This window comes from Miniopterus natalensis, chromosome 4 (assembly GCF_054644295.1).
Source record: "Miniopterus natalensis isolate mMinNat1 chromosome 4, mMinNat1.hap1, whole genome shotgun sequence".
NCBI lineage: Eukaryota > Metazoa > Chordata > Mammalia > Chiroptera > Miniopteridae > Miniopterus > Miniopterus natalensis.
The window spans coordinates 68,528,246-68,544,470 of NC_142084.1; the positions used below are offsets into that span (position 1 = coordinate 68,528,246).

Here is a 16,225-nt window from a genome sequence, read left to right on the forward strand (position 1 = left end):
ACACTGAGTGACTTCTTATACTGACCAGAACTGGGTGACGTGGCCTTCTCTAACTGCAAGAACGACTGGGAGATGGAGGTTTTTTAATAGTGCACATTACCAATCTGAACAAAAACATCTACATTCCATTGTAAGTAAGAAAGGGAAGTTTTGGTAGGCAACTAGTAGGATGTGCCACACTAGACCAAAAAGCAAATCTCAACAAATATCTAAGATTCAATAACACAAAGACCACATACTCTGCTACAGTGTAATTCAATTAGAACCAGCAACAAAAGGGGAACTAAAAAACACCCAGCTATATGCAGGACCTTTCCAGAATGACAGAAATGTTCTGTATCTTGAATAGGGTGTTGGTTAGATGTATGTATACATCTGTCAAACTTATCCAACTCAGAAGATTTATGTATTCCACTATAAGTAATTATACCTCTACAAAAATATAACCATGCATAGTTATTGAAAAATCTAACTCCAAATAAGTCATGTGTCAAAGACTTAATGATAATAGAAACTAAGACACTAATCAGAATCAAACAAAAATTAAATTAGACATCAAAACATGTAATATAGTTAAATACGTACTATGAGAGATTATTACAGGTCCAAATGTTTATGTTTTTACAAATTGGAAGTTAATTAGCAAGAGGCCCACCAAATGAGTAAGACACCAATTAAGGCAGGCCACCATTCCTGACATTTTCTCTCTTGGCATGAATCCTTTTATGCACAGTAAGTGAAGAGCTGTGCCTGAATGCTTTCTCGCACTGATTACATTCATAGGGTTTTCCTGTAGTATGTGTTCTCACATGTACGATAAGATGTGAAGACTGACCAAAGGCTCGCCCGCATTCCTGACAGGCATATGGCTTCTTGCCAGTGTGGGTCCTTGCATGTTTCCTAAGGGATGAGGGCTCACTAAAGGCTCGCCCACATTCCTGGCATGTGTAGGGCTTCTCTCCAGTGTGGGTTCGCATGTGACTCTTGAGGGTTGAGAGACGACTCAACACCTGACCACAGGTAGTACACTCATAAAGTTTCTCCCCCGTGTGGATCCTCTTGTGTACATTTAGATGGGTGCTCGTCCGGAAGGGCTTTCCACACTGGTTACATTTATATGGTTTCTCTCTGGTGTGAGTTCGCAGATGAGTCTTCAGCGATGAATGTTCCCTGAAGGCTTTCCCACACTGACTGCATTCAAAGGGTTTCTCTCCAGTGTGAGTTCTCACATGGCTCCTCAGAGAGGATGGCTGATTAAAAGCTTTCCCACAGTCCTTACATTCATAGGGCTTCTCACCCGTGTGGTTTCTCTGGTGCAAAATCAGGTTAAAGTTCCTTGTGAAGGTTTTCCCACACTGACTACATTCAAAGGGTTTCTCTCCTGTGTGAGTCCTCATGTGGCGCCGCAGATTTGACGAGTACTTGAAGGCATGTCTACATTCTTGACATTCAAAGCACTTCTCTGAGGTATGGGTCTTTTCATGCCTGATAAGGTCAGAGCTGTATCTGAAAGATTTTTCACATTGGTTACATGAATAGGTTTTATCTCCACTATGGATCTTCTCTTGCACTATTAGGTGAGTAGTAGGGAAGAAGGATTTCCCATTCTTTTGGCATTCATAGGGGTTGGCTCCAGCATGAATTCTCTCATACTGAAAAAGCTGTTTGATGCTGTTAAAGGTTTTCCCAAGTTCATTATATTTGTAGAGTTCTTCTCCATGCAGAGGTTGTTCCTGTCAATTGAGGAAAATGTGAAGACCTAAGATATCATTACAATCAACATTCTCCCCCAAATAAATTGTGTGTAGAATTAAGACATTTCTATAGCTGAAGCCTTGACCATTTTCATGTGTCTGTACTATTTCTACCCTAAGTTCAGTCAAGTGAATATGATGCCACAAAGAGCTATCATTTTCATTACTTTCACAAGGCTTCTTAGATGTAGACTTTTTCTGAATTATTTAAGGTTACACTAACTTTTAAATGCAATATGTCTGTGTCCCACTTATGAACATGGTTAGTTATGGGAATTTTGTGAAGATGGGTCTTGATCTACATTTCAAGTTTTCTCCTACTTCATAATGACATTCACAGACTCTCTTGCCAAGAAACTACTTTCTCCTGGGTAAACACCCCTTACCTTAAATCTCTCTCTAGCCTCATGTGCTGTTTTTCTAACCAGTAGCAACCCCGGACTTCCTATTATAGAGGACCAAGAATCATCTTTGTGTAACTTACCTTTTCTATGCCAATGGATGGAATATCTGTAAAAATGTCTTGGCTAAGAATTGAATCTTGGGGTTGAAGTTGAGGTTCTGAAATGAATTAAGGGGGGTGGAGGGTGGGAATTAAGCATTCAAAAAAAGAAACTGTAGGATCAAAGTAACCAAAAAAGCAAGCTAGGATTATTTTGTTAAATACTGATCTTAAATAAGGAAAGAAATGGTGAAAAAGAGGAACGTATCAAAGAGTAAAGGAAAACTTTAAGGCATTTGACTATGTAAGGAGCCATATAATCACAAAAACAAAGAATAGAAATAGTAGATAATTTACTAAGGAAGGATTCTATGAAGATTGTGATTGATGTTGAGAGAAAGTATTAACAACCTACAGTGGAGAGGAACTGGATGAAATATACATATGGAAATGCTATATGTGAAGAGAAGGTAGGACAAATCGTTCTATGAAACCAGAGTAAAATATTAGAGATAAAGAGGAAATAAAAGGAAAAATGAAAAAAGGTAGCTCAACCAACAGCCTTCTCCGTCAAAGGCACTGAAGCTATTTCCCTTACTGACACTTTCCAAATCTAACATTCATCTTATCAATCAGAGCTAATGCTCCCCTGATCTGCCTAGCACTCACCTGTTTGGGCTCCTGTGAAGATCCCTCTGTCAGTGATCCACAGCTCTTCTCTGTGCTCCAAATAGGAAAAGGTACTGAGTTTGCATAGTTGATCTCCTGCTCATGGGGAAAGACGCTTGGTGTGGGCAGACTGCGCCTGCCATGAAAGTGGGGCATGCATCCTTTAGGGGCCCTGGAGATGGGAGTAGTGAAATGAGCTTGCCTAAATTCTGATGCGCAGGGCAGAGCTTTCACTGAGGAACAAGCACTCTCACTGGGCCCCCTAGGACACTGGGACACTCTGGCCCCCAAAACCTAGAGCCTAGCTCATGGATGTATTTGAGAAGCTCAGAAACAGCCAATAGATCTTCAATTCCATGGGGAAGCCATTAGACTATAAGCACCATGACAGCAGGGCTTGTCTGTATTTTCACCTCTCAGTTTCTAAACCAGCACAGTTTCAGGAACCCATACTTGCTGCATGAGTGTATGGATGAAGTGATGAGATCAGCCTTACCCACAGAGGCCAGGTTCCTGTAGTTCTCCAGCATCACATCTCTGTACAGGCTTCTCTGAGCAGAGTCTAGAAACATCCATTCTTCTGGGGTGAAGAGCACAGTCACATCTGCAAAGGTGACTGGTTCCTAAAATGCACACCCACCCAGGCTCAGTCAGGGGCCACTTCTGCCAACACTCATTAGGATGGTGGAGTGTTGGCAAGTTGGAATGGAGACACTGTGTAGAGGGTTTTTAGATGGGGCTCTAACGTACTTCAGAATCTGCCCCTTAGCTTAGGCCTCAAAACTAGAATTTTTCTCTCTGTACTCTTCCCTCCCTGAGGGATAGCATCCAGATGCATATTGTCAAAGGACCTCAACTTCATGACAGGACTTAGCTATTGACAACTAGCCAGGAAGCCCTTGCAGTTCTATTCCTCTCCAGCCCCAGGGTCCAGTAGACCTGAGCATGTTGCAGGCAAAAGAAAGGCAAGAGAGAAATTTTTTTTTTCTCCAGGAGTCCGTGAAGGTTATGAGACAAGGACAGCTCACATCCTTGCTTTGCTTTCCCTCCTGATGCTCAGCAGAACATGGCAGCCTGGGGAAGGTCTGACTGAGGGGATGGGGTCATTGCCAGGGTTGTCCTCCACCCACTGTGAGAGGCCCCATGCCTGGATGCCTGGAGACCAGCCCTGTGGGGTCAAAAAGCTCCATGCCATGAGAATAGAACAATGGGGCAAAGCAAGAAAGAAGAGCAAGAAGGATTTCTTACTTACCTGTATACAGGTGGACAGCATGCCAGAAACTACAGTTTCTTCCTCTATGCTCTCCTCCTGCAGCCACACAGGGTCCTGAGCAGGCAGAGCTAGAGAAGGGGAGAGCCATGAGGTCCAGTGAGCACACTAGACAGACCAAGGGCTGCCCACCCTGACTGTGAGTGACCACATGTATACACACATATGCACATACTCATAGGGACACACACAGTGCCCACACTCCCAGCCTCCTTCTTGGTCTTTTATATAAGCTCCTCCTCCATCTCGCCTCTGGCTAGCATCCCCATGTTGCAGACCTTCCTCTTCTCATCTCTGTCAGTACTCTTTGCCTCAGCTGGCAACCTGCCTCCCGGGCATCAATTACTAACTCTACTTGACAAGGATGACTCACATCTGAACTCCAGACCTGATACCCAACCATTCATTGGCTCCAATCTCTCCACTTACCTATCTGGGAGAACGAGAATGGAATATCCAGAATGCGCTACAGAACAGGGCTGTCACCCCAGCAGGCAGAGGACAGAGCCTTGAGCTACAGAGAATTATTCTCAGGCCCTGCTCTTGCCTTGCTGGGTTGTGAACTTGCTTGCTTGCTTTCTCTCTCATTGGGAATGGAAATGTCTGTCCTAAGCCTGTCCCACCAGGCTTGTATTCTGAAAGCAGAGATCTTTCTGGTTTCACAGGGTTCACAGATGGAAAGTTTGTCCCCAGGCCGGACCACACCCTGAGTCTCACCCATACCTGATTTGGATTTATATGATGAAATTTGGCCCTTTTTAAGTTGATGAGATTTAGATGAAATTTTAGACTTAGAGCTGATGCTGAAATGGGTAAAAATTGGAGGAATGTTGGGATCACGTCAATGTACTTTGCATGTGGGGAAGACATAAATTTGGGGGAGCCAAAGGGCAGACTGTTATGGTTTGGATTGTGTTCCCCAATAAAAGGGGAAGTTCTAACTCCCGGTACCTCAGAATGTGACCTTATTTGAAAACAGGGGTTTCACAGATGTAATTAGTTAAGATGAAGTTACAGTGGAGTAGAGTGGGCCCTTAATCCAATAACTTGTGTCCTTATAAGAGGAAAAGAGACACAGAAACAGACACATTCGGGGAGAAGGCCAGGTGACAATGCAGGTAGAGATTGATGTATCTACAAGCCAAGGAACAGCAAGGATGCCAGCAACCACTAGAAGCCAGGAGAGAGGCAAGAAGGGACCCTCTCCTCCAGATTTCACAGGAAGCATGACCCTGCTGACTATTTGATTTCACACTTCTGTGCCTTTAGAACGATGAGATATATATTTCTGTTGTCTCATCTTCCTCACACACACACACACAAAAAACATGTGCTCACCACCTTCTCAAAGCCTATTCTTCTAGTGTTCCTAATCTCAGGAAGTGACATTCCGGCCTCACATGAGAAATCTCACCCCTCTGATACTCTAACATTCTACGGACCCCAAAAGTTAATCCCTCAAAAAATAAATCAGTAGTGACATCTCTACATGAAGCACCCATCTCCACCCCTCCCCACCCACCCATTTCCTTTCCTCTAATCTTGTTCTCACCATGGCTAATGCCACATTACACCTTTCTCCCTCTTAGATCCACTTAAATGTCATTCCCTCGTGACTTAGATGTCACAACCCTGTCTCCCGCACAGTGCTTAGCAAATAAATGCTGTGGATCATCTGGTAAATGAATGTACACACAACTCACCAAATTGTCTCAACTTGACCTTCTATGTGCCTTAGAATGAATGCTCCACGCTTACCTACCATGCAGGTAAGAGTTAACACAGCAGGCTCCTTACCAAGGACTGGTGGCAAGGATGGACCTTGGCTGGGATCTGGAAACTTGCATTTCAAGAAGGTTCTCACTACCCTAACTGATAAGACGAGTTAACTCTGCTTAAATTGTTTGTACAATGTGGTTTGTGCTGAATGCCAGCTTTCCTTCTAGGAGTCTGGAATGTAGGTACATTCTGGGCAGAGGGTGTCTACATGCCCAGCCCCGAGTGAAAACCCTGGGTGCTGAGTCTCTCATGAGCCTCCCTGGCAGACAACACTTCACACATGTTGCCCCAGCTCACTGCAGAGAATTAAGTGCATCCCATGTGATTCTACTGGGAGAGGAGTCTAGAAGCTTGTGCCTGGTTTCCTCCAGACTTCGCCCCATGTACCTTTTCCCTTGGCCAATTTTGCTTTGTATCCTTTCCCTGTAATAAACCATAGCCACACATACAACTGTAGTCTGGGCCCTATGAGACCTCCTAGTGAGTCACCAAACCTGGGAGTGGTTTTAAGGACCCCCGCCACACCAATTCCACACTCACCCCAAGTCTAGGTTGCCAACATTCCATTCCTAACTACCTTAACTACCACTCATAACTTCCCTGAAACCCATCATCCTCCCAGGTGCTAGGGGTTGTTAGAACCACAGGTGCATGGTACCATTCACCTAAACATGTCCTTAGCTCCCAGTAGCCTTAGGACATAAGCCAGGGTTCTTTTTCCACACTTCCAGGCCCTGAATGATCTGGAGTGCACTCACGCTCATCATCTCACGCTACTCTCTCCACTTCCCTCTGCCCACTTCCAAAGCCTTCCATGGGCCCCTGAGCATAGCAGGCTCTCTCCCTGTTGAGAGATTTTACAGAAGCTGTTCCTAGGCCTGAAATCCTCTTTCCAAACAGTAAAATATCTGGCCAAGCTATCTGATACAGTAATTATGATGTAATCCAGTGCTTGCAATTGAAGTTAAGCTGTTATCTGTCCTCCAGATTTTCCCTGCTTCTCAGGAAATGTGCCTTTTACATACTGTGTAGTGAAGAGTGTAGTCCCCCAGAGAGGACTGGCCTCGCCACGGCTGAGTGGGCCTGCTCATCCTTTTTTTAATATATATACACATATATCAACTTTTTTAATCCTCACCCAAGGATATGTTTGAGAGAGAGAAATATTGATCAGTTGCCTCCCGTACATGCCCACCAGGGATCAAACCCACAACATTTTGACATACAGGACAACACTCCAACCAAGCCACCTGGCCAGGGTTATAGCAACTGTTTTATTACAATAGCTCCTTTGGTTAAAGAGATTTATTTTTTTATTGTTGACACTAAGGTCTGTTCTTTCATAACAGAAAGATCTGAGACAACAACAACAACAAAAATCTGAGGACTGTGAAGGTGTCTTTCCCCTTGAACACAGATAATGAGAGGCCTTTATGAATTCTCTCCTGTTGGTGCAGGGCAATGGCTGCCGGCAGGGAAATGAAGGCTGGAGATGCAAGTTCCCACAGGACAGCCGGACCCTCTGACTGTGATTCCACCTGGTACTTACTCACCAGAATCCTTGGCCTCCCAGGAGTCAGGAATGCCCAGTGCAGGCTCCGGCGAGGGCACCCTCTTAATCTGCACAGCTGCTTTCAGCCCCTGGACAGGGACAGATTACAGCCACGTGGTGATCACGGGGATCCGTTCACACCTGCTCACTCTGACTGAATTTGCATGACTGGTCCTTATTTGAGGAACATACTGATAAAAGAACATACCCTGATTACCCAATTCTTCAAGACAAGGCTACCACTGTGATAGAACTGCAACTCCAAGAAGGATAGAGAAAAGGGGCCCCAGTGGAGAAGGCCTCCTCTGAGCAGCCTCCAGCTATGAAGGAAACGCTTGAGCAAAGTGAGTAGTAGGTGCCAGCAGGTTAATGGGTAGAAGGGTGTGGGATGAACCCATGCAAATGAGGGGAGTTAGGAAGAAAGCCCTGTTGTGGGAGAAAAGGATTTGAAATGTCCTCTACTGGCGGCTGCTCTCTTGGGAAAGGTATTGGACCTGACTTGCGCTTCTAAGGGCTGCTGCTGGCCTCCATGTCCAGGGTGGGGCCAGTGGAAGCAAGAACCTGTCAGAAGCAGTTCCTGGTAACTCCAGGCAGAGTGGTGGCAGCGAGGACAGGAGGAGCAGTCAGAGGTAGGTTATAGTTTCGCGGAAAAGCTCGAAGGACTTGGTGGTGGAAGGGAAGTAAGTGCACAAGTATCTCAGGGCAGGTGATGGGCAGGGGTAGGTAGGAGGTCCCTTCTCCTCAAGGCAGGGCACGCCTTAAAGTGTCCCTCTCTGATACTCTTAGTCACCAGCCTGGACACTCCTCGCCCAGCCCTCAGATCACAGGACCTGCTCATTCCTATAGGATTCCTGACCATGGAAAGGGTAGGTGTAATGGTGGAAAGATCAGAGGAAGAAAGGCTGAACCAAGAAAGGCAAGACCAGAGCGCCAGCCCCTACCACCTGCCATCTTCAAGGTTTGCCTTCATGCAGAAATGCTAGGGCCTGTTCAGTTCTTACCAGGAGCTAAGCCTGGGTCTCCAGCATGTTCCCAGTTTCCAACAGTGGGTGCTAGATGCCTTCCTCCCCTCTGGCCTCTTCATTTACAGAAATCCTGAACCCTGGCCTTACTGGCTGAGGCCCCCGCAGCAAACCACCCCCCAGGCTTACTGTGTATCCAGAAGGCCAAGGCGACTCCCAAAGAGCTGGCTGGTCCTCTGGAGTTGAAAGTATCCCCCTTGCTCCCATCATGGGCCAGATCTGCATCTTCAGATCCAGCCCCAGTCCCTAAAAAAAGGCATGGAGAATGCTGAGCAGGACAGAGGTAGCTGAGGTTGTTCTCGGTCTCAGAGACTCTCGGTTTAGGGATAGTGAAGTCAGGAGGTGGGGCACATGGGACTGGCAGTTTCAGACCTGATGACTTTTATATTCCACTGAGGGCACCAACCACCACAAGGGTCTCTGAGAGCAGATCATGACAAATCTGAGCCCTTTCTAGTTCTGGGGGCCTTGGCAAGAACTTAGGCCACAAGCCCTCAGAAGCATTACAGGATGTTTAACCACAGAAAGGTTGGAAGCCCTTGGTTCCGAGTATGAACCATGGTCTGTTTTTTCTTAGATTCTGTGTTTATCTATTTGGCACCCATCAATCATAGGGCCAAACTACTGGCCACAGTTGTTTATGTCTCCCCTGCCACCCAGAACCACTTCCTTAGCCACCTCTCACACAAGCCAACACTCCCCCATCCTAAATCATCCAGACCAGGTACCAGACAACCAGGGACAGCCCCTGTGCCGAAGGCCCCCAGAATTATTCAAACTCACCAATCCCATTTATATTGCCCTCTCCTCTGAAGAAGTGTAAGTCAAAAAAATCTTCTGTGGCATTGGCCTCTCCGTGTCATCTTTCACCTCCATAAATCAAATCCCCATGGGTATATTTTGAGACAAACGTCTTCATCGAAATAATTTTGACACACACCACTCTTCTTGAAAAGGTTTTTAGTTTAGTCTATTTGTCCAACACATACTGACAGCACTGCTGGTGCAGTCACTATGGATTCATTTGTGGCAGCGTGGGAAGACTGAGCCTGGAGACACCCTTTCTTAGTTTCCTTTAGGATTCTACTAAAAGCAATTCCCAGCTCTCTATGTGCCTGCCCTCCACTGTCCTAGCTGACCATGGCAGAGAGGCTACAAGGCCTCAGTCTGTCCCTGGCCACCAGTACTTACTCCATGACAGGGAGGCCTCAGTGACTGGGACAAGGCTCAGTGACAAAGGAATGGCCTGGAAGGGCTAGCTGAAGAGTCAGCACCATCAACCAAGTGGTGGGTTGTGTGACCTCAAATAGTATATCCTGGTGGCTGGGATGGTAGTCTCAGGAGTTATGCCTGGATTCGATTCCCAGCTCCAAATCCAGCTCAACTACTTGCAGGTTGTGTCTTCAGGGATGAACTGCTCAACTTCTCAACACATGTGTCTGAAAGTGGATCTCCTCCGCCCACTTACAACATTCTGTGACCGCCTGTTTCCTGGGACTCAGATGCAGCAGGAGAGACTCCTCTTCTCCCACACCCGGTGCTCACTAGCTCACTACTGACTCAGACTGGAGCTCTGTGGAAGGTGCTTGAGCACCATGCTGAGAAGAAAGATTCACAGAAACCAGGGAGGACCTGTCCATCAGGACCTGTCCTTCCCACGGTCCATCTGCTGATCAAAATATGGGGACGGTAGGGGCCTGGAGATGCCTTCAGCAGCACCTATCTATTCATTCCTTCATTCAACAAACATCAATTGAGAGCTCTATGACACACAGAATGCTCTGTAAGGTGGTTACTACACCAGTCATGTCAGGTGAGGCCCCTGCAATCCAGCAGCTGCAATAACACATTTGCAGATCTCAGGTTCTCAAAAACCACACACCCTTTCCCAAGCAGCTACTGGAAAACATCCTCTACCTAAACAAGAATGTAAACCAAGGACATTGAGGATCTGGGGAGAAGTGGGTCTCAGCTGCCCTGGGGTTTGTTGCAGGCTGTGCAGGGTGAGGGTTTTGCTGCCCCGCAGCTCACACTAGGCTGTGCAGGGAGAAGCTCCCCATGCTCAGGGCAAAGGAACAGGACAGAGGTCTCTATAACCCAAGCTATGCCACCCCACCCACCGGGTCAGCCTGAGGCCAACACCATCCATACCTGAGAGAAAGGTGTGCAGATTGAGAGAACCCAGAGATTTCATTGGCTCTGGGACAAGCACGCCCAGTCCAGGGGTGAAGCTGGCTCTGTGTGTCCTCTACCCAAACCCTAACCCTCAACATCCCCAAGAATGGGAACTCAAACTTTGAAAGCTCCTGCAGTTTGGGAAAGCAGGAACTCAGAGCCAAAGTGGGGATGGAAGGGCTCTGTGTGTACCTTCTCATACACTGTAATGTACAAGCTGGTTCTGAAGGTTCTCCCCACTTTGAAAAGGGCTTGTTTACAGTCTGGGGTGTCAACTTGTCTCCTAAGCAGGGAGGGATCCCTGACAGCTTTCCTACGTTCTTTATAATCAGTGTGGCCCTCTCTCCTGTGGGTTCTCTTGTTCATGTCCAAAAGCCTTTCCCACCGCAGTGAAGTCATCCAATGCCTTCTCTCTAGGCAGAGTTTGCTCCTGACAAGGGGTAAATGATGATGAAAAGCTCGCCAGTATCTGTGCCCACCCAGGGCTGCTCCCACCAGAGGCGCATTTTCAGCATTTTAAGAGGTGCACCTTGTTAACACAGTTCCAGTTCTTTTAGGACACTGCGGGCGCCAGGCTTTCTCACATTCGTAACTGTCCTGGAGCTTCCCTAACAGACAGCATGTTTCTCATTATTGTTGCAGAATAAATCACATTTCATACAATCAACGTCTGGCTCACATTGATGGAAATGTTTACTTGGGGGAATCATCTAGGAAGAAAGTCTTGAGCAGCAAGTGGAATTTACCCAAATTATTCAGTCACAGAATATGTGAATAGTCATAGTCATAGTCACAGTGTCCCCTCAGACACTAGGGGTTGAGGGAGGGGCTTGAGGAAGTGCCCTGGCTGAAATGTCTCCCTGGCCCTGCAGTGCATTTCCAACTCACGTATTCCTCAACTTCTCCAATGAGAGAGAATAAAGGATCTTACCATTTGCAAATCATGGGATGAATTTCCCTCCAAATTATCCTGCACAGGAGTAGACTCTTTGGGTTTAAGTTGAGATTCCCAGTCTAAAATGAATTGGAACCAAAAAAAAACAAACTTTTTTCAGAAAGAAATAGTGGATGAAATTAAAAGAAAAAAATAGGTTTTTAAAAAATATTGACCCTGAACTTGGAGAGGTACTGAAAGGGAAGAAAGCATCAGTAAGCAAAGTAGATGGAATTTGCAAGTGACAGGAATGATACTTTCCAGCACACCACCCCCTTAATGGAGTGGGTCACGAGATTTCTGCATCCCCCGGTACTCACCCACACCCCCGGCACAGAGGATGCCTCGCTCTGCTGCCCTCAGCTCTTCTCTTGGTCCCACCTGGGAGGCAAGCCTGGGTTTGCATGGTGCTGTCCCTGCTCATGGAGAAAAACACACATGCTGAGGGAGGGCTTGCAGAGGAAAACAAAGGCTTCTCCACCAGCCACCCAGCTTCCACATGGACTTCAGCTCAAGACGCTGAACGAACATAATGGTAGCAAAATGATCACACTCAATTTCTAATGAACTCAGTGAAGCTCTTTAACAAGGACCCAAACCACAAACACCCTCCAATCTGCCCCGTGGGGCTGAGGTTCTCTAAGCCCCAAAGCCCAAGGCCAACATCAAGGAGACCTGCATAAGTCCTGACTATGGAAAAAATTAAGTCAATGCAACGGACAGAGCTGTTATCCTGCAGAAACCAATAAATAGTAAACACCACAAAGCCCACACCACATCTCTGTTGTCATGTAGCAGGTGCTTAAGCATCTGCTGCCAGCCTTACCCCTAGGAGCCAGGGTCCTACAGTTGTCCAGCATTCCATATCTGCACAGGTTCCTCCGTGCACCATCCAGCAATGCCCACTCCTGGATGAGCCCCACTGCCACATCCTCAAAGGTGACTGATTCCTATGACAGCACAGGTGTTCTGGCTCAGCAAGGACCACCCACCCCCACCATTCTGCAGGACAACTTGTTATCACTGGGGAAGGGAAACCCAGCACAAGAACATTCAGACAGGGAACTCTCTCCATTCCAGGGCTCAGCAAAGCCCACCTGCCACTTGCTTTTGTAAATAAAGTTTTATTGGCCAAAAAAAGTGTTACTGGCACACAACCATGCCCAATTGTTTACCTATCTCCATGGGTGCTTTTTGCTATGAAGGCAGAATTGAGCAATTGCTGCAACAGAGATCACATGGCCCACCATGCTAAAAATATTTACTTTAACATTTGGACAAATCCGAAAGTATAAGTTTTGACTCTCTCTGTCACTTCACTGACCAGTGATAGCAGAGCCTATACTTCTGAGCTTAGAGAGTTTTTCCTAAACTCCTTATTTAAGGCACCAGAAGTCTGGGTTTGATAGCCTCATTTTCGTGCCATCCCTAGGTTCCCCTCCAAGAATTATATAAGTATTTAGTTACCGTTTACTCCTGTTAAAATAGAACTACTGTTACAAGTGAAAAGTTTTATGGCCTTGTAATTTCAGAATTCTCTAGTGCAGCAATGTCCAGTAGAGCTCTCCGGGATGATAGGAATGTTCTATGTCTGCATTTGCCAAAAGGGTAGCCACCAGCACAAGTGGCTACTGAGCACTTAAGAAATGTGGCTCCGACAACTGAAAAACTGAGTTTTTAAATTTTATTGGATTTTAATTCATTTAAACTTAAATTACTACAGCCATGTGTTTATGGTAGGTCTCAGAAGGGAGAGCAAGGATGGTCCTAGAGGAGCTCTATGGTCAGCTCTAAACAAGCCCCACTCTGCAGTCAGACTCCAGAATCAGGCACAGAGACCCTCCTCCAAGGCCACTTCCCTCCAGAGGACATGCACTAAAAGAGGTCGCCAGGTCTCCTGGAGCAGGGCAGAAAATGCTCCACACTTCCCCTCCCCTTTCTTCCTCACTGATGTCGAGGAGGAGAGAGGGGATAGAGCTTAGGATACCTAATTATCTACCCCACCATCCCGACTCTCCAGCCCCTCACCATGACACCAGAGCCAGGGTTTAAGGTCTCAGTAGGCATCCTCCCTGCAATTAAAGAGAGACTGTGTATAAGAAGGGGTGAGAGTAGAAGCAGAGCACCAAACAGGTGTTTGACTCACATAATTCCAGTTTTGTGGGCCACCATTGGAGTGACCAAGTGAACCCCGCACCACCTTTCAGTCCATGGCACCTGACATTTCTACTACTGCCTCTTACCTAATAAAAGGATCATTTATGCTCTTATATTCCCTCAAAAAACCTCTAACAGCCTGCACTTTTCCTCCACTGTCCTTATCCAGTTGTGATTTATATATTTATTTGTTTAGGTGACTTTGCCTCTCTCTCCAACCATGACAAACTAAGTATAGGCCTATGTCCACTTTTTTCAGGACCCCAAATCCTACCATAGCACAGCATCTGATGCATACTAAGTACTTAATATACTAGAGGTTGGCAAACCTTTTCGGTAAAAGGCCAGAGAGTAAATATCTTAGGATTTATGGGACCTATGGGCCCTATAGCAACTATTTAATTGTGGTTGAAGCACAAAAATAGCCATAAAGAACACATTAAAAAGAAAATGTGTTCCAATAAACCTATTTATAGAAATCAGCATTGGATCAGATTTGGCCCACGGGCTAAAGTTTGCCAACACCTATTTTATATCATGTGGTACAAGGAATAAATCAATCATCAAACTCTCAATTCTACCTCTCACACGTGTCTCAAACACTGCATCTTCTCCAATTCCACAAGCATCATCAATACCCAACTACCATCATCTAAGTCCTGAACTTATCTAAGCTCCTATAGACGGACTCTGCCCATCCCAAACTCCATGCTCAATCCAGCAGCCGATGTTTTCTCTAAATCACAAATAAAATCACGTCACTCCCGTACTTAACACTCTGATTCAGGGATTTCCCAATGGCCTTAGAACAAGATCCAAAGTTTATAATGACCTTCAGGGCCACACCTTTCTCTCTAACCTGGCTCATCCATGCCACATTCTGGTTTCTCTACTTTGGCTTTCCTGTTCTTTTCTGGCTCCTGGAACCCACCCACTAGGCTTCGTACTGCCTAAGGGACTGTGCATCTGGAAATGTTCTCTCAAATCTCCTCCCCATTCCTACTCCACAGCCCTTGTCTAGATTCATACAACTCATCTTTTAGGTTCAAACATTTGTCCTTTTTGTTTTTCCTGACTCCTCCTCAAATTCTCCTGTTCCATGTTTCCGTATCACCCTTGTCATGATTAATTTAAAATCTCCCCAGCTAGAATAAAACCTCCACAGAGACAAGCACTGTATCTATTTTGGTGGCATTGTTTCCCCCTGTTCAGGGCTCAGTCCATCCACGGCACTCCCAACGAAACGTGCAAAACCACCAACACTCCCCAAGGACAATTCAGCATAGCTGTAGCTAAGGTGGCACACATCTGCACGCACAGGCACATGAAACAATATACCACAAAAATCAATATAAAAATGACTTAAAATGCCTGTTCGTATAACACAATCCACAAAGGGCTTCAGATGTCTTTAAGGAGCATTAATTCTTTCTAAAAAGGCAAGGTGAAACATGTATTCTTTTTGAAAACAAACATCTCACTCATAAAATTAAAATCTGATGTTTAATTTTCTTTCTTTTTTAATCCTCACCTGAGGATATTTTTTCCATTGCTTTTCAAAGAAAGTGGAAGGGAGAGAGAGACAAACATCGATGGGAGAGAGACACATGGATTGGTTGCCTCCTGCATGCGCCCCGACCCGGCAGATGCTCTAACCACTAAGCCAAATATGCTACGGCTGATGTTTCATTTTCCTTCAGAATTAATTTTTTCCTCATATCTCAGTAGAGTGAGCTTTCATCAATTATTTAAAATAAAATTTTAAAAGAAGACATCCAATTTATCGCCAACTCAATTTCAATCCCCACTACTAACAAAGCTATGTCATCGTTTTCCTGGAGTCCCACATGTTTTGAAGCTTTGTGGTAACTTACAGACTTGGGTAACTGAGCCAAAGCAAAGAGAGCTGAATTGCTTACTTTTCCTTCATAGACTTGTGACATAACTAAGAAACTGATTTCCTTAAGGCATCCTCACCTTGCAGTGGAAAAAAAACTGATATTCACAGTCACAAATTAAAAGCCCCTTTAAAAGAAAGAAAGAAAAGAAGAAAAAGAAATGAAAGGAAAAGGCAACAAAAGCTAAGTTTACAGGTCAAAAGCTAAGTTTGCAGTTTAGCAACTGCAAATCTCAGCCACCCCCCCCCCCAAAAAAAACACACACACACAAAACTCATCTAACTCATCCCTTGATAGAGGATGCATTCCATTTTTAAATTTACTTGACAAATCATTCAAACCAATTTGTACATGTAGACTCAGGTCTAACTTTTCCATTGAAGAGCTAGATAATATGAAATGTCATTAAATAAAACGGGAATTGCTTATGAACAGCTACCTTGCAGAAGGGCGGTAGGGTAGGGCCCTACGAACCCGGGAGGGCGGGTGAAGGCTGGGGCTGGCCGGTGTCACCTCCTGAGCTGCAGGGCCTGGGCTGTACTACGTGATTTCCCTTTTGATGGATGAATGAGC

At 45.6% G+C, this 16,225-nt stretch overlaps 1 protein-coding gene across 1 annotated transcript; it reads right to left on the bottom strand.

The window, feature by feature from the left end:
• Positions 1 to 483: 483 nt before the first annotated feature.
• Positions 484 to 16,220, bottom strand: ZNF333 (zinc finger protein 333). The gene is made up of 12 exons (XM_016219675.2): positions 16,092 to 16,220; positions 13,626 to 13,669; positions 12,424 to 12,547; positions 11,918 to 12,013; positions 11,595 to 11,677; positions 8,618 to 8,734; positions 7,468 to 7,555; positions 4,118 to 4,206; positions 3,362 to 3,488; positions 2,866 to 2,961; positions 2,239 to 2,315; positions 484 to 1,733 (listed from the first exon to the last, which is right to left on the bottom strand). Exons 2-12 carry the CDS (start codon positions 13,662 to 13,664, stop codon positions 675 to 677), a joined length of 1,995 nt encoding a protein of 664 aa, XP_016075161.2. The 5' UTR covers positions 13,665 to 13,669; positions 16,092 to 16,220; the 3' UTR covers positions 484 to 674.
• Between the last annotated feature and the right edge of the window lie 5 nt (positions 16,221 to 16,225).